Source organism: Centropristis striata, chromosome 6 (genome assembly GCF_030273125.1).
Source record: "Centropristis striata isolate RG_2023a ecotype Rhode Island chromosome 6, C.striata_1.0, whole genome shotgun sequence".
Taxonomy (NCBI): domain Eukaryota; kingdom Metazoa; phylum Chordata; class Actinopteri; order Perciformes; family Serranidae; genus Centropristis; species Centropristis striata.
In genome coordinates this window covers 32,094,020-32,119,019 of record NC_081522.1, presented here as the reverse complement: position 1 = coordinate 32,119,019, position 25,000 = coordinate 32,094,020, and the positions used below count along the sequence as shown (strand labels likewise).

The 25,000-nt window shown below is 39.8% G+C and overlaps 2 protein-coding genes across 2 annotated transcripts in view; both read right to left on the bottom strand.

Annotated features, from left to right (window-relative positions):
* The window catches only part of lamb1a (laminin, beta 1a), a 26,404-nt gene extending 18,025 nt beyond the window's left edge, over positions 1–8,379 (bottom strand). Inside the window, exons 1-7 of the mRNA XM_059336002.1 lie at positions 8,316–8,379; positions 6,139–6,353; positions 4,081–4,219; positions 2,594–2,667; positions 1,639–1,827; positions 839–902; positions 1–115 (exon numbers count right to left, since the gene is read on the bottom strand). The exon at positions 1–115 is cut by the window's left edge and continues 88 nt beyond it. Coding sequence (XP_059191985.1) covers positions 1–115; positions 839–902; positions 1,639–1,827; positions 2,594–2,667; positions 4,081–4,219; positions 6,139–6,353; positions 8,316–8,346 — 827 coding nt within the window. The 5' untranslated portion in view covers positions 8,347–8,379. The remainder of the gene's footprint in view (positions 116–838; positions 903–1,638; positions 1,828–2,593; positions 2,668–4,080; positions 4,220–6,138; positions 6,354–8,315) is intronic.
* Positions 8,380–10,129: 1,750 nt separating this feature from the next.
* Positions 10,130–25,000, bottom strand: part of lamb4 (laminin, beta 4) — a 29,300-nt gene continuing 14,429 nt past the window's right edge. The window contains exons 14-34 of the mRNA XM_059335501.1: positions 24,241–24,372; positions 22,920–23,108; positions 22,264–22,376; positions 21,437–21,557; positions 20,569–20,749; positions 19,544–19,687; positions 19,210–19,441; positions 18,269–18,426; positions 17,630–17,854; positions 17,197–17,414; positions 17,005–17,101; positions 16,560–16,929; positions 16,079–16,239; positions 14,451–14,653; positions 13,843–14,040; positions 13,033–13,177; positions 12,220–12,427; positions 11,913–12,048; positions 11,656–11,826; positions 11,020–11,173; positions 10,130–10,895 (exon numbers count right to left, since the gene is read on the bottom strand). Of these exons, the coding sequence (XP_059191484.1) occupies positions 10,759–10,895; positions 11,020–11,173; positions 11,656–11,826; positions 11,913–12,048; positions 12,220–12,427; positions 13,033–13,177; positions 13,843–14,040; positions 14,451–14,653; positions 16,079–16,239; positions 16,560–16,929; positions 17,005–17,101; positions 17,197–17,414; positions 17,630–17,854; positions 18,269–18,426; positions 19,210–19,441; positions 19,544–19,687; positions 20,569–20,749; positions 21,437–21,557; positions 22,264–22,376; positions 22,920–23,108; positions 24,241–24,372 (3,693 nt within the window). The 3' untranslated portion in view covers positions 10,130–10,758. The remainder of the gene's footprint in view (positions 10,896–11,019; positions 11,174–11,655; positions 11,827–11,912; positions 12,049–12,219; positions 12,428–13,032; positions 13,178–13,842; positions 14,041–14,450; positions 14,654–16,078; positions 16,240–16,559; positions 16,930–17,004; positions 17,102–17,196; positions 17,415–17,629; positions 17,855–18,268; positions 18,427–19,209; positions 19,442–19,543; positions 19,688–20,568; positions 20,750–21,436; positions 21,558–22,263; positions 22,377–22,919; positions 23,109–24,240; positions 24,373–25,000) is intronic.

The following is a 25,000-nucleotide window of genomic DNA, read 5'->3' as shown; positions in this document are numbered from 1 at the left end:
TCGAAGACGGCGTAATAATACTTCTCTTTGATCTCCATCCGGGAGTCCAGCAGGTTGTCTCCCAGCGTGTGCAGTTTGGTGAACTTGACCCGCAGGTTGGTGATCTTCAACATGTCTGAGTAAAAGATCAATAACAGTGATCGATCAATAACTAATCATTAACTGATTGATAACTTTTTATAACTTATCAATAACTAATCAATAACTGATAAATAACTGAGCAATGACTGAGCAATAAATAACCAATGATTGATCAATAACTACTCAATAACTTATCAACTGATCAATAACTACTCAATAACTGATATATAACTAATCAATAACTGATAAATAACTATTAACTAATAAATAACTGATCAATAACTAATCAATAAATAACCAATTATTGTTCAATAACAACGAATTCAGTGATCAACACTCAATCACTAATCAATAACTGATAAATAACAATCAATAACTGATCAATAATACTAATAATGGATCAATAACCACTCAATCACTTATCAATAACTTATCAATAAATAACCAATAATTGATCAATAACTACTAAACAACTTATTAACTGATTAAAAAAATGACTCAATCACTAATCACTGATAAATAACTGATCAATACCTGATAAATAACTGATCAATAACTAATCAATAACTGATCAATAAATAACCAAAAATGTATCAATAACCAGTCAATAACTTATTAACGAATCAATAACTACTCAATCACTAATCAATCACTGACCAGTAATTAATCAATACACAATTAAAAATGTATCAATTACTACTCAACTTTCTTATCAATAACTGATCAATAACCCGACAGATAGTCGGAGGAGACGTACTCTGGATTCTGGGGCTGTAGGGATCTTCAATCCGGAACGCCGGGTCCAGAACTCTGAAAATCGCCTGAAAAAAGGAAACAGATCAGGTGTGTCATGACATCACAGTGTGGCCTCATCATACCGTCACCCTGTTAAAATTATTAACTAACACATTTTTTCAAGTTTTACAGGAAACACAAAAAACTTAAACTTAAAAACTTAACTTTTTAATTTAACTTGAAAAAGGATGTAACAAAGGATGGCTATTGGCATAGTAATAACACTGTGTGTAAATTATGTAACTTGAAAGAAATAAATGACTTTTTTGAACATGCCTTTGTGACATAAGCAAGATATGGTAACACTTTATTTTGAAGGTGTCTACATAAGCGTCACACAAGCCTGTCAGAAACGTGACATGACAAATATGAGCATTAATGTTACTTCAAAGTGTCATTAATGTTCATGACACATCCCATGTCATGTTTATGACACGCTCATGTCACTCTTATGTAGACACCTTCAAATTAAAACATTACCATATCTTGCTTAAGTCACAAAGGCATGTTCAAGAAATTGCCTAAGTCACATTTTATTTTGACTTAGGCATAATAAATCCGCTTAAGTCACACACTTGACATAGGCTATTATCTTAAAGGGGTAAAATCACATGATCTGATCAACTGAGGATGTAGGTGATTTTACAATAGGTGGCCGGCATCATGAGGAGATGATTTAGGCAAAAAAAATAAAAAATGACGTAGCCGATTATTTTAACAGTGTGAGGATGTGTGTTATGACATCACTTCCTCTTAACGTACCTCTCCTTCAGTGGACGGCTCAATGTCAGAATAACGAGAGTCACAGATGACGTCGTCGACCTTCTGCATCGGACCCGGGGAGACGGACGGGAACGCCGTCTCGCAGTCGTAGGCGAAGTAACGATAAACCTGCCACGTCTTCCCAAAGTCAGCTGACCGCTCGATCACCATGGCAGCAGGTCGAAACGTCTGCAAGAGAACGATAAATGTCATGTGACTGCTGTGATGAGTTCTGTACTAAAGTGTCCTTTTGAGGTACTTGTACTTTACTTGAGTATTTCCCTTTTATGTAACTATATAATTCTACTCCACTACATTTTTATGCAAATATTGTACTTTTTACTCTACTACATTTAGCTGACAGCTTTAGTTACTTTTCAGGTCGAGATTTAACATAAAAAACATGGTACATTTAAAGTGATTAAACATTTTTTAAATAAACATCATAACAGTATATTAAGTAGTTAAAATGAGCCCTGTCTTTACAAAATTAAAGCGCTGATATACATGCATCAATAATAATAATCCAATAATATATTTAGGATAATTTTGAGGTAAATATTGTACTTTTTAGGCTCAAGATTTAACATAATAAAGACAAAGTTTTTAAAAAAAATTAAACTTCATAATATTTTATTTCGTAGGTAAAATGAGCCCAGTCTTTACACAATTAAAACAGTGCTCACATAAATGTATCAATATATATATATATATTGAGAATATATAAAACAATCTGAGTGGGTCCATTCTGCATAAAGAGTACTTTTACTTTTGATACTTTAAGTACATTTTGATGCTGATACTTTTGTACTTTTACTTCAGTAAGTTTTGAATGCAGGACTTTTACTTGTAGTGATAGTAATTTCACAATGTAGTATTAGTACTTTTTCTTAAGGAAGGGATCTGAATACTTCTTCCACCACTGGTGAATTCCTCGCTGTGTGTCTGAACTCACCTTGAAGGTCATGATGAGGTGAGTGAAGTGAAACTCCGCCTCCAGGTTCAGCTGGATGGTGACGTTCTCCACACCTGTGGTTACACCATCACAACAGTTACAACATAAAGGCGCCAGCTGGATGGGACGGATGCCAGCGGCGGCAAAAGGCAGCATGTATAAGGTCACAAATAGGGATGGGAATAATGAATTGATGATGGATTAATGGTTGTTAAAAATTTGGTCGATCACATGGAATTTTTAATCAATGTGTATTTATTTATTTTTGTAATTTTAATTTTATCGCAGTTCTGTGGCCATACGTCAATAAGCCAATGAGCTGAAAATTAATTTGGATAAAGCTACAGTTTGCAAACCGAAAGTTGGAATAACAATTATAAAACACACAGAAATACAAGAGTATTAATTTGAGCAAAACTAGCTTACTGTATCAAACCTTGCTAGCATGAATTACTGAGTTTAATTTAATCCAAAATTTATTTAAACACAAAACACAATTATATACAAGCTTACTGTGAAAACTAACCTTATGCTTCTTCAGGGGCTAAAACATAAAACATTGAACTCCTTGACATTATCTTTACAGTATAACCTCACTTGAGTTAGTTCTACGATCGACAGGAAGTCTCTTTTCATCCTTTCAAAATAAAAGCGTCTGTTATCAAAACAGGCTTGTGCATAGTACTGTATATATATATATATATATATATATATATATATATATATATATATATATATATATATATATATATATATATATATATAATTTTGCCCTTGTATGCATGTTTTTATACATCCTGGAGTATAAAAACATAGTGATTAATTGATCGTTCACGTTATAGATGCTCGAGTTGGCAGGTCATCCCTAGTCACAAGTCTTTTAACGTGAATATAAATCATGAGCTCATACAGAAGCTCCCTCAGACTGACTCTGATGTTAAGGTTTAACAGGAACCCCCTCCCCCTGTAAAGACACGTCCTCGGGGCTACCCCGCCTCACAGGTCAACAACCACTAATCATGTAATCATGAAGGAAAGGTGCTTCAGGCTGCATTCACACGACTTCAGTCACAGTTACTGTGGGATTAAATTACTGAAAACATCTGTTTTTCCACTGCAGCTGGTTCATTTCACACAGAAACACAAACATTAAATAAAAGTTTAATATTAAACAAGTACAAGTGACTGTAATTTACAGTTGATTAAATTTAAAAACTTTGGAAATAAACTTTATATTTTGATGTTTTAGTGTTGGAAGATGATTCTGTTTGTTTGTTTATGAGGCCGATTAATGACAGTCACATGATGTGAACAGATGTCTGAGTCTTTCAACATCTGTCCCCTTCACAAAGAAGACTTTTGGTTCCTGGGACTATGAGGACTGTTTAATAAAGTTCATGTCAGCAGATCTGTAATTTAGAGAATCAGTCTGACCGTGCAGCAACACGTCTGACTGACCTCTGACCTCTTGACCCCTGTGTTCTCACCGTTCTCAGACTGCCACCAGGTCTTCAGCCTGTTCGGAGCAAACGTGGTGACGACGTTCTCGATGCGGTGGCCGCTCGTCTGATGGGTCAGCTTATCGTACGGCGTCGCAGAGTCGCACATGAAACACTTCTTCTCCTCCTGGAGAGGGACAGAGACAGATGGATGAGGGGAAAGGGACAGGCAGGGGAGAGTGGGGGAGTAAAGGGTTAATAACGAGGTGAATTCCTCAGATTCTTTAGCCGTCTCGGTCAGTGCAGATAAGAGGACATGTCCTGCTGTTCGCATACAACATGAAACTTTCTGAACACATTTTTTTAAACTTCATATTAGAAACAGATGTTTTTTAGATGACACATTGAGTTAAGACATGTACATTCATGGAAAAAATATTAGACCACCCTTGTTTTCTTCAATTTATTGTTCATTTTAATGCCTGGTACAACTAAAGGTACACTTGTTTGGATAAATATAATAAAAACAACAAAAATAGCTCATAAGAGTTTAATTTAAGAGCTGATATCTAGACATTTTCCATGCTTTTCTTGATAATTATTTTGGTTATTATCAAGAAAACCATGGAAAATGGCTTGATATCAGCTCTTAAATTATTTTTTTTTTGTTGTCGTCATTATATTTGTCCAAACAATTGTACCTTTAGTTGTACTAGGCATTAAAAGAACAAGAAATTGAAGAAGAAGATAATCTAATAATGTTTTCCATGACTGTATATTATATATTAAACTGTGCCTGTGATAATAAGTGACACTGAGCAGCTTTTAATAAATTAACCTTTTTTATAAAGTTATTATTATTATTAGTAGTAGTAGTATTCCTTAATGTGACACTGGAAGTTCATCACACCTGAGCTCTCTTTTCTTCATCTGTGTTATTTGTTTGTCAGTCAGCTGCTGCAGCTCAGTGAGACCGACCAATGAGAATCTTTCAAAGCTTCATTCTGAACCCTAATTAAATATAAAAGTGACAGTTCAGATAAACAGGAAGTTCTGTGTCTGACCACATGAACATAAACGGCTCACACTGAGCATGCTCAGTTTACTCCTTCACTCTGATTGGACACTTTCGGCCTCTGTGTGTCCTGCACAGAGACATCTGGAAAGACATCTGTGTGCTGTCAGAGCTCAGCGTTTCCTTGTAGGGAGGTCGTTTTATACACAGGAAACACTACAGACTGACACACACACACACACACACACACACACACACACACACACAGTCACTGACACACACACTTTAACTAAACCAACCAATCAGAGTGAAGCAGAAACAGAAACACAGCAGGAGTTAGTAAACAATAGTCTGTGTGTGTGTGTGTGTGTGTGTGTGTGTGTGTGTGTGTGTGTGTGTGTGTAGGTGTGTGTGTGTGTGTGTGTGTGTGTGTGTGTGACATTACAGGCAGAAAGTCAGTCTGGGAACTGTCTGAGATCCTCAGATGTCTGAATGAGACTAATGAGACTGTTGGATCTCGGATCAGATTCTTTCAGAACAAATCAGCTCAGTTCTCCTTCTGTTGTGTGGTGTTCCACAGGGTTCTGTCTTCAGTCTCTTCTGTTCTATGGTGTTCCTCAGGGTTCTGTCTTTAGTCTCTTCTGTTGTGTGGTGTTCCTCAGGGTTCTGTCTTTAGTCTCTTCTGTTGTGTGGTGTTCCTCAGGGTTCTGTCTTTAGTCTCCTCTGTTCTGTGGTGTTCCTCAGGGTTCTGTCTTTTGTCTCTTCTGTTGTGTGGTGTTCCTCAGGGTTCTGTCTTTTGTCTCTTCTGTTGTGTGGTGTTCCACAGGGTTCTGTCTTTAGTCTCTTCTGTTCTGTGGTGTTCCTCAGGGTTCTGTCTTCAATCTCTTCTGTTCTGTGGTGTTTCTCAGGGTTCTGTCTTTAGCCTCTTCTGTTGTGTGGCGTTTCTCAGGGTTCTGCCTTTAGTCTCTTCTGTTCTGTGGTGTTCCTCAGGGTTCTGTCTTTAGTCTCTTGTGTTCTGTGGTGTTCCTCGGGGTTCTGTTCTGTATGTGGTGTTGTTTACCTGTATGTAGTGATATTGAGGTGTTGTTTACCTGCAGGTGGCTCACGATGCAGAACGGTTCGGGTCGGTTCAGTCCGCAGGTGGAAGTGGATGACAGCTGGTGGGCTCGGCCAATCAGCAGGTCTCCTGTTGCCGGGTAACAGCTGCCCTCTGTGCACACATCACTGAACTCCGGGAGGCTGACATCAACCTGGGCCCCTCCCACTGATGCCCCGCCCTCCTGAGCGCAGGTAAACACCTGCAAAGCTGAGAGAAGCCCCGCCCCGTTTGATTGACATGTTAATAATCAGAATTAATTCAGTCAAAAGCTTCTTCAGTGTTTCAGATTTCCTGAAATTAAATTCATGTTAAATGAATAGATGTTAAAAACAAAGAGATCTGTTTTATATCAAATATTAATCAATACATGTAAATATTCTTAAATATTAAACAAACTAATGAAATACAATATAAATACAACAATAACTATCAATAAAGTGAATCTTACAACAAATATCTTGAGAATTGTGACATTTTGTTTTGATATAAAAAACTTTTTTCTTTCCTGGATCAGATTTAATTATTAGGGCTCGAATAATGGCCGCAAGGGTTAGCTAGGACCTACTGAAATTGAAGAAATCATTTTTTATTATTCCCTCAAATCAGTTTGCTTTTGGATGCTTTAACATAGTCAAAAAGATGTAAAACTTTGCCCACATGTCAAGATCCAGTAAAATTTAAGAATTTTAGGGGGCTCATCCACATGTCAATATTGACCCTTAGTCATAGTAACCCCTGTTGGCAACCAGAAGTAAAAATTTTGTACAGTTTTTAAACTTGGCCCAGGTTTAATCTAGACAAATAAAATTTGGCAGACAGATGTAACATGTAGAGATGCAGATGGGGCTTTTTGAGCCATTTTCAGGATATGTACTTTAACAAACTCCTTGAAATTTAAGCTGATCGACTACAAATTTGGTCAGTAGCATCTTCAGTCGATTGCAACTAAACGTTGAGCACAAAGTGTCATTTGATGTTAAAGTGTGTGGGTTGCCATGAACAGCAAGCTGCTCAGTGTACATTGTCCAATCTGCACAAAATCTCTGGCGTGATAAGAGTCCAGACGTGAACACATCCACATGTCAATATCCACGCATGATCATAGTTCCCCCTACTGGCAACAGGTAGTAACATGTTTTATACCTCGTTATCCTGCTCATAATGCTCATTGACCATTTGTTGTGGAAAGTATCAATAAAGTCAGCAGAGTTCCCTTATCATAGGTGACAGTTTGCCCTGCCACTTATAATTTACTCTTCCTCATTATAACTCAAGTTGTAGGCAGAGAATGTGCTACAAAATTTGCAATACCCAGGCTAATGTGTCAGTGTTCAGCGGTTGCGGAAATGCGTGGCTGCATTGGCCGATTCCCGCTGGGATCTCGACATGCGTGAAGGTGTGAGGGCCTGTTTAATGCTGCAGCTTCAATTGTTGGATTGTTTCTGCTGATCATCAGCTTCAGTTTATTGATAATGAACAGACAATACTGCTGAATTCACTGCTGTGATTTAATCAAAGACTGAACTCATTAACACATAGCAGAACCTGATCTTTGATTAGATGTCACTGCTGTGATTTAATCACAGACTTAACTTATCTACACTTCAAAGAAAATCTGATCTGGGACCAGATTTTACAGTGAAAATCAAAAATCAAAAAAATTGTAATGAAAAACTTTAAAAACTGTTTTCATGTTTATTTTTCATTTTAAGGACAGTTTCTTCTTCTGTAATTAATTTACAATTTCAAAGTACTTTTTTCTCATGTTAGTCATGCTCGATTAACCCGAGTAATCAATTAATCACTTGATCCGTCGAATATCATGAACAGTGGAGTTTTATTCAAAGATTCCAGAGGATCAAAAAACACACTTCCCTGTTGCTCGACTAATTATTTTAGCTGTATTTCAAATGAGTTTTATCTCATGAGACATTAAAGTCAGAAAATCTCTAACTGAAGGATATTGATCAAAGACAGATAGGAGTCTGATCAGAAAACAGATTCAAACTTTGTTTTTTACTCAGAAAATACAAAACAGTTTGATGAAGTCAGCTGGCTCTAATTTGATTCACATTAGTTTTAAATGTGATGTTTGATCTCAGTCTGAAGCAGGAGAGACACTTTTTTCCTCAGGAGGAGACAAAGAAAAATAAAGTTGAACTAACTTACCGAGCAGCACCGTGAGCTGGAGCTCCCACATGCTGCTGATCTCAGATCCACAAAAACCAGCAGAAAAACTTATTCGGACCTCCGGACTGTTCTGGAAACCTGGACCCCGTATGAAGCCCCTGAAGACCTGCAGAGAATCTCAGACCTCCTCGGTGTCGGACTCCGCCTCCTCACCGGCACAGACACCTCGGGCCGACACATCCGGGCTGACTTTCAAAATAAAACTGGGTAAAAAGCCGACTAGATTTATCTGCTCACTTCTAACAAGAAACTGAAATAAATAAAACTTAAATATCTTGTCTGATGTGTCAATCTAATATTGGACAACGAACACACCCGCAGTGTATAATAACAAAGTACACACAGACTACTGAGAGAAAAACACAATAAAACTAATTATTGTTCATACAACTATACTACTACATGCAACAACTTATTTAAACTATTTAACATGCAAAAATACATTTTCTCCAATGTGCAACAACTGTAAAAAACAAAGTACTTCCAGGAATCAAACAAACACAAAAAATATATATTTATAATATCATAAATGTATGAAAATAATGTGTATAAAATGTATATGTCTTAATTTTTTATATTATTTATTCTGTCTTCTATATCTATGTGTCCATGAGCTGCATGACAACTACATTCCCCCACTGCGGGATGAATGAAGTCATATATTATGTTATCTGAACAAGAGAAAAGTTTTTATACGTTTCTGAGCTACACCTTCAGCCTGATGCTTTTATTATGAAAACATGATTTCCTGTCTGCGCCTTTACACTAAATGTCCTAAAGTGTCTAAATGTGGACATCTAATGCATGCTTGTTATTAATGAGCCATGTTGTTTATGAACTGCTGACGTAAAAACTTTACGACAAAGTTTTGTAAATAAAACTCAATTCAGAAGTTCCTCTGGAAGACTGTTGTTAAAGCCTAAACTCAGATAATGCGGAAACCCATTGAAAATGTCTTAAATTACAGCTAATTAAATTAAACTCAGAATCAACTTCACACACACATTAAACATTTATACATTTAAAATATATTTTAATTCAAACACCATTTGGAGGCAGTCATAACTTTTTAGTTTTAAATAGTTTTCTTTCTTCTTCTGTGGTTCTGAACAATCTGCTGACTTAAATCCCCCTGGGCTGCAGACAAAAGACATTCCTGCCCCCCCCCCCCCCCCATAACCACACACACACACACACACACACACACACACACACACACACCTCCTCCTTTGTTGTTGCAGGTGAGGTTTAACTGTGGGGGAGGAGTGTGTGTGTGTGTGTGTGTGTGTGTGTGTGTGTGTGTTAAGGAATCTGACCCCCCACCTGAACATCTAAAGACTCAGGATGCCTCAGTGTATTGTGGGTAGTGACTGTGAACGTGTGGTGGCCTGCAGAACCGAGGTCTCAGCCAATCAGAGCTCAGCTCATCTGTGTGAGGACAAACATTAACAACTGAATGGAAACATTAACACTGCATACACACACACACACACACACACACACACACACACACACACACACACACACAGGAAGCTTCATGTCTGTAGAATTAAAGCAGGAACTTTGGTTGTTTGATTGTTGAATTGTGTCTGTAAAAAATGTGGATTCAATTATCTTAATATGAAACTGACAAACTGTAATTCAGCTGATTTTATTTAACGTATAATGGATTTCTGCAGTCAGATGTTAATTTTGGGAAAACTAAAAAGCTACAAAGACAATATTCAAGTTTTAAGGGAATCGAAACATTTGTATGATGAAGAATATTTTATTGTATAAATATCAAATATTTGCACAAGTTGGAAAAAAATATCAGTTAATTGTTAACAAAACTGTTTTATAACACACGAAAACAAACAAATCTGAAGTTTAACAATATAAGAAATAGGATCTGTAGTAACTAAGTACATTTACTCAAGTACTGTACTTACGTACAATTTTGAGGTACTTGTACTTTACTTGAGTATTTCCATTTTATGTAACTTTATACTTCTTCTCCACTACATTTCGAGGCAAATATTGTTTATTTACCGTACTCCACCACATTTAGCTCACAACTGTAATTACTTTTCAGGTAATTTTTTCAAAGATTAAACATAAAAGACATGATCAATTTAGAAACAGCTGCTTACATAATTGCATCAATAATAATAATCTCATAATATATTTAAAATATATTTGACAACCTGAGTCGGGCCTTTATGCATAACAAGTACTTTTACTTAGAGTACATGTTGATGCTGATACTGTTGTACTTTTATGTACTTTTAAGTTTTGAATGCAGGACTTTTACTTGTAGTGGAGTAATCTCACATTGTAGTATTGGTACTTTTACTTAAATAAAGCACCTGTATTCTTTTTTCACCACTGCTTAGTAGTATTTATCACGACCTGTGTTTCAGTATGTGGAACTCAGTAGTATTTATGTGCAGGAGAGGTAGGCTTCGGCTTTTTTGTTGAGATCCTTTCTCAGTTTGTCCACAATGTCCAGCATCGTGGACACTTCTTCTGCTTTTTTCATTTTGTTCTCGTTCAGGAACTGGATCCTCTTTTCCAGATCTGTATAGAAATATACACACTGTAAACACTCTATCTGTAGTACTGCACATACTGTACTGATAATTTGCATCTACTGCACTAACGTCCCCCAGACTGAATACTACAGGAGTAAAAGTATTAAAACCTTGTATTTCTCGCAGTTTGTTCTCCAGAAATCTCTTCATGTCCTCTGCCTCATCCAACAGTTTCTTTAGACGTTCTTCGGCGTCACTCTGAACCGGCTGATCTGCGTTCTTCTGCTTTAAAAGCTCAAACAGCTGCATCACGTTGTCCAGCTCCTGTCACATCAAAGATACGTTCTGATTGGCTGGGAGGCATCTGTAGTAACCATAGCAACAACCGTGCATTCGACTAGCAGGTGACACTAATGAGGCTGCAGAAAACAAACAGTTTAAAACAGTCTGCTAGTACCACAGTTTCTTTTCCTGAAGGAAATCCAGCACCATGTCTACTTTACTGCTTGCTGACAAAGATTTCCCAAAAGCAGTTTCTGCATTAACAGCCTATCAGGATGCTGTTGTGTCACCCAGGCTGTAATCACAGAGGCTGGTTGTTCAGCATAGGGCCTGTTACTAGTCAGAAACCTTACTGATTCTGTGTTTCAGTAGCCTTACTGGTGTTGCGTGTCAGTAGCCTTACTGGCTCTGTGTGTTATTATTCTTACTGGTTCTGTGTGTCAGTAGTCTTACTGGTTCTGTGTCGGTAGTCTTACTGGTTCTGTGTGTCATTACTCTTACTGGTACTGTGTCGGTAGTCTTACTGGTTCTGTGGTGGTAGTTTGGTTTAAAGCAGAGTCTGCTGCGTCTCTGGCGTCTTTGGCTGCGTCTCTATTCTGTTCAGTTTTGTTCTTCAGGGCTTCAATCTCATCCTGCAAATCTTCCGGTCGACGACTCATCAGTTTTGTCTCGATCTCGTCCAGTTTGTCTTCCACCTGAATAAGACAAAAAAACATATTTAAACTCATCAGCCTCAGGCAGGATTTAACTCAAGCAACGGATGTTTGGTATATATATTTACATCACGGATTCTGTCTTTGGCCATGTCTAGGTCTTGGCTGGCTGCCTCCAGGTCATCGTTGGCTTTGTCCTGAGCTTTCTCGGCTTCATAAATGTCTCTGCTGATCTCCGTCACATCAATGTCCTTTGTCCGCTCCCTAAACAGAAACAACAACAACAACACAGCTTAAAAATTAAACCTCTTTGGCCAGATATCATTTAAGTGTGGTCACTCAGCTGATTGTAGTGTAAAGGTTTGTTTTCACAGAGATACAGATGTTTAGGTTTTTCAGAGCATTATAGGTAATTTCTTGCTTTGCAACACCAACTTGAGTTTCTGAGCTTCCTGCAACAGGTCCTGGGCAGTCTTGGCTTGCTCCTCCAGGTTCTTCACGTCGTCCAGGATATTGGTGAAGTTTGACAGCAGATTATTGATGTCATCGATCATTGATCGGATCTGATCAGGTGATCGTGGCAGCTGGATGGCCAGAACAGCGCGGGCTATTCTCTCGATGTCCTCTGGAGGAACCATTTCATCTATCAGCAAAGAAACATGATTTGTTATGTTTCAGGGTTTTTTTTGTTGAAAGCTAAAATTGTTATAAAACTGTCTGTACATTAACTTTTTTCATCACATGATCAGGTGTGTTTACTTGTTACAAGTCTTGTTGTGTTTTTATCTATAAGGAAGCACTTACTGTCCTTGATTGGTTGAGTCAGCTGGTACATAAACATAAACAGGTATAGGTGAGGACAGAGAAATATATATCACTCTGTTGTGTTTTAAAGGACATTATGTTTGGATAAGTTGGTCTGATGCAACAGGATGTGATTGCATTTATTTTTGTATCTCCTCTGGTTGAGTAAATGAAGCTTCTGAAGCTTAAAGTTAAGAACTAACTTAGAACGTTTGGTTTTTGTATCATATGCTGTTACCATATTTATAATTTTTAGATTTGTAAATGGCGTTCAAGTCATTATTACCACTACCTCTGATATATAAGACATAGGGTTCAATAATACGTTGGTGTCTGGAAACCAAAACATGGTCATTCACATTAACATCTGTGAACCAATCAGATGTCTGAACCAGAGTCCTCCAGCTGGGGACTGGAGTCTTGCAGTACCACCTGAAAACTGACCCCTCAAGTAGTCTTTGACTTGCTTGAGGAGCTCCTTGATTCTATCTTTCTCTCTCTCCATGGAGTCCATGTTGTCACTGATCTTATCCTGGAGGTCTTTGGCCTGGTCTTTGGTGTCCTGAGCTGTCCTTTTGGCATCAGAGATCTAAAATACACATATTTAGATAGAGATAGAGTGTTATTATGTCACCTTAGTTTTTAGAATGTCTGTTTCCGCAGAGAATCTTATTGTAGGTTAAATGTAATGTTGATATTATAGAGAAGACAGAGAAGGACTGGTTACAAATACATCTCCGGTTCTGGACACAAAGTCCTTCCTGAGTAACAATCAATCAAACATAAGAGATGCTAGCATCCATGGCAGCGTCCCATCAGACACCCGATGTTATCAGTCTATTTCATGGGCATTTATCATTTAGTAGTAGTAGTATTAGTAGTATTTCCTGCTCCCCCTCAAGTATGTCCAGCAGTTTGTAATCAGCTCATTCAATGGGCTGATATAGTACCGTGTGTTGTTGGTGGCGCCCTCTAGTGGCCATCACTTTGGGCATTTATCTGCATATATTTTACTTTTTAAGTAAATAGTAAAATAGTAAAATAGTAAAATAAATACATCAATTTATTTGCTTAAAGTAAATTAAAGTCCAATGGCCAATGGTCCCACTGGGCTCAGTGATTCCAGTGGTGCCAATGATTCCAGTGGTGTCAGTGGTGTTAGTGATCCCAGTGGTCCCAGTGGTGCCAATGTTGCCAGTGGTCCCAGTGAAACCAGTGGTTGCAGTGGTCCCAATGCTCCTGATGTAAACCTGCCTTTTTCTCTGAGTCCTGCAGATTGGATGGGAGTGTCTTGAGTCGGTCCTTGGCTTTGTTTGCTGTCTCTGAAGCTTTCTGACTGACAGGAACCACTCCTACACAGTTTGGACCTCCACATTTCCTTTTGCCAAGATCCAGACCACAAAGAGCTCCACCGCATCCTGAACAGTCCTCCAGACCCGGACTTCCACAAATCTGCATCACAACACAAAACAATGGTTAACCCTGAGCCCCAAAACCTGTTGGTGGGTTTAAAAAGCATAAAATACAACGTTTATCATAAGTATCATATAGATTTTTGATATTTAATGATTACGTGTCCAATGTGACAGCACTAAGACATAAAATATTATTGTAAGTCGCTTTGGACAAAAGCGTCTGCTAAATGACATGTAATGTAATGTAATGTAATGTAAAATAGTTTCTCCTCAGAGACACCATGGAGGCTGTTTACCTAAAACTGCTTGTGGAGTTTAGAGGGTCAAAGAGCATGATGAGGCTAATTCACCAGACTGTGATTATTAATGACTTTATGATTAATAATAACTTAGACACAGACACACTCCTGTGATTGATTAATGTGTGAGCCATGTGACTCTTCTCACCTTTCGATTGAGGTTGTTCACGCTGAGCTCTTTGACCTTCTTGTCCAGCGGTGCTAGGTCTCCATTGCTGCTGCATTTGTTCAGTTTGCGTTTGGCTTCCTGTCTGGTGTCCATGGAGTCCTCTAGAGCTTTATTGGAGTTTCTCACTCTCTTCTCGTCCGACATGAAGTCTTTATGAAGCTTCTGGATCTCCTCCAGTAGCTCTATAGGGGAAGAAAATACACTGAGATATACCGAAGAAGAAGAAGGGCAGCTCGGAAAGCAGCTGATGAGTTTACTCTTGTGGAGTAATGATAAGGTGTACAGTCAGCTCACTGGCTGCCGCGTTATTTGATTTTATTGATAGCTGGACTTTTTATTGGAACGCTGATGAGGGCAAACCACCTTCAACCAACTGGATCAGGTGCCATTTTGTCCAGGAGTATAGACGGGTTGTTGCAGTGAGGTGAACATGAGGGATTCGGCAGGTCACAGGTGATTGGACAGCCTACACTGTTTATAGTTAGTGCAGATTCAGAGTTCATTAATTTTAATTGTACAGTGAGGAAATCCTCCATGGTAGACTTAACATTTCTTAAGATATGTGAATCAAATAAATCCGCCAAATTTCCCATGGCCTAGAGGTTAGGAATCGGGCTTGTAACTGAGAGTCGCCGGTTCGAATCCCGGTACTAGGACTGAAGTGCCATTAGACTGTACAGTCAGTGGACTGTAGGGTCAGTGGACTGTAGGGTTAGTGGACTGTAGGGTCAGTGGACTGTAGGGTCAGTGGACTGTAGGATTAGGGTCAGTGGACTGTAGGGTCAGTGGACTGTGGGGTTAGTGGACTGTAGGGTCAGTGGACTGTAGGGTTAGTGGACTGTGGGGTTAGTGGACAGTAGGGTCAGTGGACTGTAGGATTAGTGGACTGTAGGATTAGGGTCAGTGGACTGTAGGGTCAGTGGACTGTGGGGTTAGTGGACTGTAGGGTCAGTGGACTGTAGGGTTAGTGGACTGTGGGGTTAGTGGACTGTAGGGTCAGTGGACTGTAGGATTAGGGTCAGTGGACTGTAGGGTCAGTGGACTGTGGGGTTAGTGGACTGTAGGGTCAGTGGACTGTAGGATTAGGGTCAGTGGACTGTAGGGTCAGTGGACTGTAGGGTTAGTGGACTGTAGGGTTAGTGGACTGTAGGGTCAGTGGACTGTGGGGTTAGTGGACTGTAGGGTCAGTGGACTGTAGGATTAGGGTCAGTGGACTGTAGGGTCAGTGGACTGTAGGGTTAGTGGACTGTAGGGTCAGTGGACTGTAGCGTCAGTGGACTGTAGGATTAGGGTCAGTGGACTGTAGGGTTAGTGGACTGTAGGGTCAGTGGACTGTAGGGTCAGTGGACTGTAGGATTAGTGGACTGTAGGGTCAGTGGACTGTAGGATTAGGGTCAGTGGACTGTAGGGTTAGTGGACTGTAGGGTTAGTGGACTGTAGGGTCAGTGGACTGTAGGGTCAGTGGACTGTAGGGTTAGTGGACTGTAGGGTCAGTGGACTGTAGGGTTAGTGGACTGTAGGATTCAGAAGCCACGTCTCCATCCAACCCGTCAGGTTCATCTGTCTTTAAAATAGTTCTGACCATTATTACATGAACATGACTGTACCCTCTGGGTATTCATCTTCAGCGTCAGGATCTTCGATGATGTTCCCTTGCAGGTTGTTCAGCAGCTTCTTGAAATCCAGACGAATGTTGTCGATTTCTGTGTTGAGTAGAGGAGACAGGTCGACCACAATCATGTTTGGGTTGATGGCGTCTTTCATCTTCCTGTGAGAGAGAGCACAGACTGCACTCAAAAGTGTAATTTCAACAACTTTATTGACCTGCCTGTCTGTTTTAGAATTAAAATTTTAGTCTTGACTTGTTACAAACCAAAATATCTTAAATGAGAAGATTCACAGATTTCCTCCAAGAATGTAACCTTAACTGTTACAGCAAGATTTTACTGATCTGAGCTGACTGAAATATTCTGAACTAACAGAAACCAGATGATCAGTGTCAGTCATTCTTTTCAGGATTGTTTTTCAAATCTGCAGCTGAATAAGATCGATGGTGTACGGGCCAGTAGGAAAGGAAGCAGAACTTACCCAATCCTTATACACAGCTCCTCCATCTCCTCCAACTTTGGCAGGGACAGATCTGTCAGGTTGGCCAGACCGCCCAGCTTGGAGTGCATCCTCAGCATCGATTTCCGATGGCCGCTGTCTTTGGGCCGCAGGTCTTCACCATGCTGAGGGATGTAGGTTTTCATCCTCTGGGCGGCTCGCTGGACATCAATGACGTTTTTGGCCCAGATGTCGTGGCACGGGTGGCACTCCTCGCAGGCCGGGAATGCCGAGTCATAGCCGGGGGCGCACTCGTCACAGAAGATACCAGTGACACCGACCCTACAGATACACTCGCCAGTTTCAGGGTCACATGACGGACGTTCAGTTCCCTCCATGTTACAGTCACATGCTGAGAAAGAGACACGAGGAGTGTAAATAAAAACCATGAGGCGATTTGAAACGGCATGTTCGTGTTCTCACTCACAGATACACTGCAGGTCTGGATTCCCGAAATGATTTTCTCCACATTCATCACATTGTCTTCCTCCAAACTCAGGACGGCAGGGACACTGTCCTGTCACCTGAAGACATCACACATCATTAAGTCTACTCTCAGAACTATTACAATAATTATAGAGTGGTTCTGTGGTATTGGATCAGGTAAAGGGGCTCTCACCTTGTTGCAGATGTTGGAGAAAGAGTTTGCAGAATCACAGCTGCAGGGCTGACATCCTGAGGCTCCATCCAGATTCCAGTATCCGTCCTCACACTCGTCACAGAGGACGCCCACCACCCCCGGCCTGCAGGGACACTGTCCCGTCCTTGAATTACAGAAACAGGGACTCCCCAGGGGACAACGTGTCACCTCCGTTCCCCGCCGGTCACAGGAGCACTCTGGGAATTACACAAGGAAAATATTAAAAACATGAAATATACAAGAGGAGCCAAGGGACACCACCACAGGGGACACTACAACAGTGGACACCAGTGAAGAAGGCTATTGAGCTGTAGAAGGGCAGATGATGTGGTTCTGTTGACATCCTCAGACAGGGACAGACCCAGGGACAAAACTTAGGGACAGACCTAAGGACAGACAAGACTGGTTTTACCTTTGCAGTCCTGGTCCTCGGCATCGCCATAGTACCCTGGTTTGCAATCTTGGCAGCGTGGTCCCATTGTGTTGTGAAGACAGCGAAGACATTCTCCCGTCAGTCTGTTGCACGCATTGTGGTCGTCGGGGTCGATGTTGTTGTTGCAGGGACACTCCTGACAGCTGGAGCCTGGTGAAGCCAGGTCGCCAAAGAAACCAGGACTGCATCTGTCGCATCGTTGACCTGAGACAATAAGTGAGACAGAAACAGTGAGACAGACACAGTGACACAGACACAGTGAGAAAGTCAAAGTGAGCTTTAAAGTTGGGACATATTCACTGTTTCTGCCTGCATTATTAAACACTTCAGTTCACCTCTGACTATTAAAACAAGACTGCATGATTTCACAAAGTTCTGCAGTAGTTCATTTTGGTGTTACATTTGACCCTTTCTTATGATCAGCATGTTAAACAAAACAACAAGATCACCTTCTTTCACCTCAATTCAGGTCTATTTTATATGGTTCTATTTTTTATGTTTTACAGCCTACCTTGTTCTTAACTAAAACATTTGACTACATTACACCAGATTCAGCTTCTCCTCATTAGCTCCTGATCCAGACTAGAAGTTAACGTGTGGGCTCTGGCCGGTATGTACCTGTGTGCCCCTCCCTGCAGTTACAGGTCAGACTGAGGGATTGGGGGTCGTGTTGGCAGGATACAGCGAAGAATCGTCCGCTGTTCTGAACGTCTGGACACAGACAGGGCTGACAGGGCTGTCTGGAGACAGGGTTACCATAGTAACCCTCAACACACCTGCATCAGCAACACAGTAGTGTCATCAGAACCAGAACAGCTACAGACACCACGTCACAACATTTACAGAGTTCTGTTCTGTTTTTGATTGTCTGTTAAACATCCAGAAAGGTCCATCAGAAATATAATTCCAAGCAGGTGAATATATAATCCAGGCACTGGTGGAATGTAACTAAATACATTCACTCAAGTACTGTTCTTAAGTACAATTTCGAGGTATTTGTCCATTTTACGGAACTTTATACTTCTACTCCACTACATTTTGAGGCAGATATTGCACATTTTACTCCACTACATTTAGCCGACAGCTTTAGTTACTTTTCAGGTCAAAATTTAACATAAAAATATGATCAATTTAAAGTGATTAGACATTTTTTTATTCAAGTACATATCAGTATATTAAGTAGTTAAAGTGAGCCCTACCTTGAGAAAATGTAAATGCTGCTTATGTGAATGAATCAATAATAATATATCTATAATATATAAAACAATCTGAGTGGGGCCATTCTGTGTTATGAGTACTTTTTTACTTTAAGTACATTTTGATGCTGATACTCTTGTACTTTTACTTAAGTAAGTTTTGAATGCAGGATTTTGTGGAGTCATTCTGCAGTGTACTACAGTTTAGTACTTTTACTGAAGCAAAGGATCTGAATACTTCTCCCACCACTCAATCCAGGTTCCTCTTCAAACATTTTCATAATGAAGTCAACAGAAGGTTAGTTACAACTCCACAGTGTGATCTGTATTATATATCTATAGATATATTATATTGTGTAAAACCTGTCACAGTTTGGTCCGGTGGCGTGCTCCCTGCAGTTCAGACACTCTCCAGTTTCTTCATCACACACATCCGACAGTCCGTTACATTCACATGGTCGACAGTGTGGGAAACCCCAGAATCCCGTCTGACAACGATCACATCGTTGTCCTGTTACTTCTGAACGACACGCACACTGACCTCTGACCTGATCACACAGCTCTGACACTGAGCCACGTGGGTCGCACTCACATGCTGCAAACAAAACAGCAGAGAAAAAATATAGACTGATTTTCATTAGTTTAACATAAAAAACATCCGGACAAATATAACTTTTGGGGGATTTTGGTTTCGTACATCTGCAGCCGTCAGCTCCGAAGCCAAACGTAAGCGGTGCACAGGTATCACAGCAGCGTCCAATCACATTGGGTTTACATTCACAGAATCCTCCCAGTTTACTGCACGATGGTCCAAGGGAGCCGTCAACGTTACACCTGCAAGCTGACAACAGGCAAAACACGCAGATGGACTTAGAAAACAAGAGGATGAGAGGTTCAAGAAAACAGAAAAACTAAGAAAAACAGGGATAACAAGTGTAAACTGTTGCTAATACCTCAGTTGAGACTAGAGGTGGAGGAAAAAATAGATACAGCATAGTATCATAATATTTTGCGTGACAATATTATATCGATTCATGGCTGCCAAGAATCGATATTTAGAGTTCAGACGGCCGTCAGTATTTTTGCCATTTTTTTTTTTTTCTGGAGGCTGTAGCAGCCTCACTTTTAGGAATATACTGGAGATATTGGTATCATATGAAACTAGAAGAATCTATAGGCACCATCTGTGTCAGGATATTGTGTTGAGAAGTTGTCAAAATAACGCGGCAAAGTCACAATGGTTTTAGCTTCATGCTAAAGACACTGGAACCCAGGTATGTGACTTCGTCACAGCGAAATTTCCCTGACACAGCCGTATCGAAGCTATAAAAAGCAGTGAAGCTTAAAGTTTTTGAAAGTTTGATAAATTGCTGCAGTTATTGTCGTCCATACATGTTTGATATCAGTTCAGTTCAGTTTGACTGAATACTTTGCTGGTCAGTCTGTGGGTTTGACTCTCATTGTGGAGAAATAAAAAGACTGAAGTGAGATGAATAGACTGAGAATTTTCTCTTACTGACAAAACAATTCTTAACTGAATTTAATTTTGTGGACACAAAATGCAGTAAAACAGTTAAATCGCAATATATTGTATCGCAATACTCACCATATTGCAAAAAGCTTAACATAGTAATAATATCGTATGGTGGGGATTGGGATAAAATCATATCATGGGGCCTCTGCTGATTCACACCTCTAGTCGAGACATGTCAAAATACTCACGAACAGCTCCATTGTGGATTCGTGCCGACATGCTTTTGATGAGTCCTTCACAGACTTTTGGAGGTGGCTCCTGTGGACCGAGCTCAGCAGCCAATCCAATGCAGCGGAAGCGACGGAAAGAGTCAAGGTCGCTCTGGGAGCAGAAATCTTGAATAGACTCGATGCTCGGAACCAGACCCATCTAAACAAATATAAATAAATATTTCTGTGAAGATTCTCACCTATCCAGGTCATGGTTATCCAAGTTATTTAACACCTGAGAATCAAGGTATAAGAGCAGTGGTGGAATGTAACTAAGTACATTTACTCAAGTACTGTACTTCATTACAAATTTGAGGTACTTGTACTTTACTTGATTATTTCTATTTTATGTAACTGTATACCTCTACTCCACTACATTTTGAGGTAAATATTGTGCTTTTTAGGATCAAGATTTAACATAAAAAAGACAAAGAATTTTTAAAATTAAACTTCATAACAGTATATTTAGTAGGTAAAATGAGCCCAGTCTTTACACAATTGAAACAGTGCTCAAAAAATGCATCAAAATATATATATATATATAGATATTAGAATATATATAACAATCTGAGTGGGTCCGTTCTGCATAACAAGTACTTTTACTTTTGATACTTTAAGTACATTTTGATGCTGATACTTTTGTACTTTTACTTCAGTAAGTTTGAATGCAGGACTTTGACTTGCAGTGGAGTCATTTCACAGTGTGGTATTAGTACTTTTACTGAAGGATTTGAATACTTCTTCCACCCCTGTATAAGAATCATGATATGGTTGTTAGGTTTAGATATTTCTCAGCTCTGATTGGACAATGAGAATGTCAATCACTAACAGATACAGATTTACTCACTGAGTCGATCAGGATGTGTGAGCTAGAGGGGATGTCAGATCTGGGCTGTTTATTAAAGACCACATCAACAAAGTACCGACCACCTCTGTTCAGACATACAGGAGAGTCCAGAATACTCCCCCTTGAGACAAACAAACAAATGAAAAAGAAAAACAATCAAACAACAGTAGACAGCATAACGTCTTTAACCCTCCTGTTTGGTTACAGGTTAAACTGACCCATTTCAAAGTTTAAAAATCCCCCAAAAAATATCATAAAAAGAAAACATTTAAAAATGTAAAAAAATTGTATTTTATATGTAGTTCTTTCCAATTAACATAAAAAAAGTTTTAGAATTTTTTTTAATGAAGAAAAAGAGAGTGAATTATTCTCATTGAACCACTCTCTGTGAGAGGTAAAGAACACCATTGCGCTGAATATTGATTAAAATGGTAAGTAATGGAGTTATTATTAAAATATAAACAATGTTTATTGGGATTTTTTTGTTTCTGACACTTTAGGATAATTAAACATGCCCTGGGTATTCCTGAAATAACGGACATAACAGGACGGTTAAATGAAAAACAAGCTCTAATGTCACATGATTTCTGTTTTTGGACAGTGACCTCTGGTGGAAAAAAATAACTGCTGTGAAAGGGAAGCTACGTGTTGTTCTGCCTCTTTAAGAGTGTCTTACAAACAGTGTAGAAGAAGAAGACGCGGGGTCACATGACGTCATGTCCTCGTTGTACCCCAAGACTAAGATATCATGTGAACCGGTGTCTCCTCCTCCTTCTACACTGCTCGGATATTTTGAGGAAGAATCAGGGTTTTACTTCCTTTCTCACCTGGAGTTTCCGGGAAGAATCAGAGTTTTAGTTCCTGTTGGGTCACTGCTGCAGCCACCATCACCCAACGACACTGGGATGATGCTGACTGAAGCCAGCCAATCTTCAGGAGACTGCAGAGGAAGATTATCTTGAAGTTATAATACAGGAAAACTTATTTCACAATAAAGCAGCCAGATAATAATAGCCGAGGTGCAGGAAAAGTTTCACTTGGTGTGTTTGCTGTTGATTTGACTGGATATGCATAAAAACGATGTGCAGATGCATTCATACACAGTAGATCACTGTCATTAAGGACTGGTGAAAATGAGCAGAGACCAGTCTTCTTCTGGTCGCAAAGGAGAAACACGACTTGTTTCTGAAATAAAATCTTCAGTCTCGGCATTTCAATGGGAAGAAAAGATATTTAGAAGAGGAGACAAGTTCTGCTTCCTATCCAAATATCCTTTATTTCAGCGTAGAAAAGCTATGTTTCTTTAAAATAGCATTTGTACACAAGATTTTTCTATATTTTTTTTAGCAGAAACAGAGATGAAATTATCTTTTTACCAGAGTTTTTAGATTAAAAAGAAACAATACCAGAGTTTTATTATATCAAATCTGAAGATTAGATCTATGGCCTGACCATAACCAGAACTCTAACAGTGACTCTTTACCTCTGGCTCGTAACGAATCACCAGCTGGTAATCCATCGATGACGGGAGGTTGTCCACGGTGAACCTAAGCCCCGCCCCCTCCAATACTCTGACGAACCCCAGGCCGGTCCAGGTGATCGGCTGCCCATTCGTCCTCTGACGGGGAATTATCTGCAGGGCCTGTCCCGGGTCCAGAGGGATGCTGTTCTGCTGCAAGACGGAAACAAACATCGGTCAAAGAACGATGATCTGATTAGCGGAAACTTCAGAACTAATGTAAAGGTCTCAGGGTCGTAGATTGGAAGCCCAAGAGTAAACACAACCGGAGAAAAAATCTGATCTCAATGCAGAAGGGCCTTTTTTCTGGTCACAGGTAAAGTTGTGCAGCGCTGGACTCAGACTGACCCAGCTCTTGCAGGATTCTAGTCAGAATGAGCCAAGATTTCGGTAATAATTCACATTTTCATCTTCTACAGAAGTTGCACTTACACGCAAACCGAATTCTATTGGCCAGTTACCTATGACATGAGGCGTGTTTCGACTGAGTACTTTGAGTACTTTTTGGAGAGTGGCTAAGTGTTTTGGCGCCTCCACTAGTTAGTTCCCCTCGGCCTCTGTTCCCATACAGGTACTTTTGTAGCGGCTAACCAACGGAATTCAAATGTGACAACAGACGGACGCGGTAAGCAGTGTTGCCAAGTTAGCTACTGTTCAAAAAAGTGACTAGCGACAAATCTAGCGACTTTTACTGGTGTTATTGGAGACTTTTGGAGACTTGTTACTCTTCTTAACGAGTAGGAGGCGCCGTCCCAAAGCACTCACAAGCGGCCCAGTCCTGCCGCAGCTGTCTCTCCCAGCTGCAGTCAGCAGAGCAAGAGCTGTTCACCCCTCAGCATCCAGTTTGCACCAGTCTACAAATGAATCACGCATGCACGAAAATCGCCAATCAGCAGCGTCTCAGAAAAGTACTTGAGCCATTACTTGGGCCGCTAACCGGTGAAGTTGGGCAGATCTTAGGCAGATCCTCTCTCCCAAGCCACACCTATAGCGGCTCACTAGAGGGAAAAGTACCTAATGGCAAAGGCGCCTATGGACAGGCCAACAGCTGTCCAAGTCTTGTTGGAAGGTTGTGATACACAATATGTGTGTGTTATTCTTACAGAAGCGTTTCTATGAGCCACAAAGCCTAAACATGATAACATACTGTGAGAACACACTGTGCTGTCTCAGGCCTGTGAGAAAGAGATTATAAAATCACTAGCGAGGTGGAAAGATACAAGTTACTCTGCACAGCTATATAATTATCAAAATATAACACTAAAGTGTGAATAAAATGTCCCACCTGTCCCTGTCTCCTCCGGCGGGCGCCTCGTCGATTCCTCCGAACCAGAACGAATTGTCCGTTAGAGAACTTAATGTCGTAACCTTGTTCTCTGTAATACCTCTCACACTCAGGTAAAACCATCGGTTTCAGCTGAAAATACACACAGATACTGTTACTGACAGATAAATAAGTATTGTTAGAATACACACTAAGGGGCAGATTCACACAGAATGGATTGCAGCCGCTGATAGCGCCATGAATTTCGCATCAGTTGCAGCCACTATCTGCCCCATCATGATTCACTAAAGATATTGCACTAATTATATCACAGTGTAAATACAGCCATAATGTTTTGCAGCTGAATTTCTTGAGTATTTAAAAAAAATGACTGATGGGGGAGCGTCCTGGCACTGAATCCCAAAATAAAGAGTTATGAGTCGACCATATCTTCCTCCTTATAAATGTGCTTCTTTTAACACCAGCCTTCTGAAGACAGTGATAATTTCACTCTAACTGCAACTATTGGTACTGGTGTTTGGTTTATTTGCACTATCTCTCTCCAGTTTAGGCCTATATTAGGCCTTCTGTATTTTTTCTATATTATATATATCATATACCACTTATACTATACTGGGCATATCTCTGCATATATTTAAATATATTTATTCATTGATGTTCATACTACGACATGCAACACATTATTTAAGCTATTTAAAGTTTAAAATATATTTTCTCCAATGTGCAAGTACTTTCAGGAAAACAAACAAAAATATATATT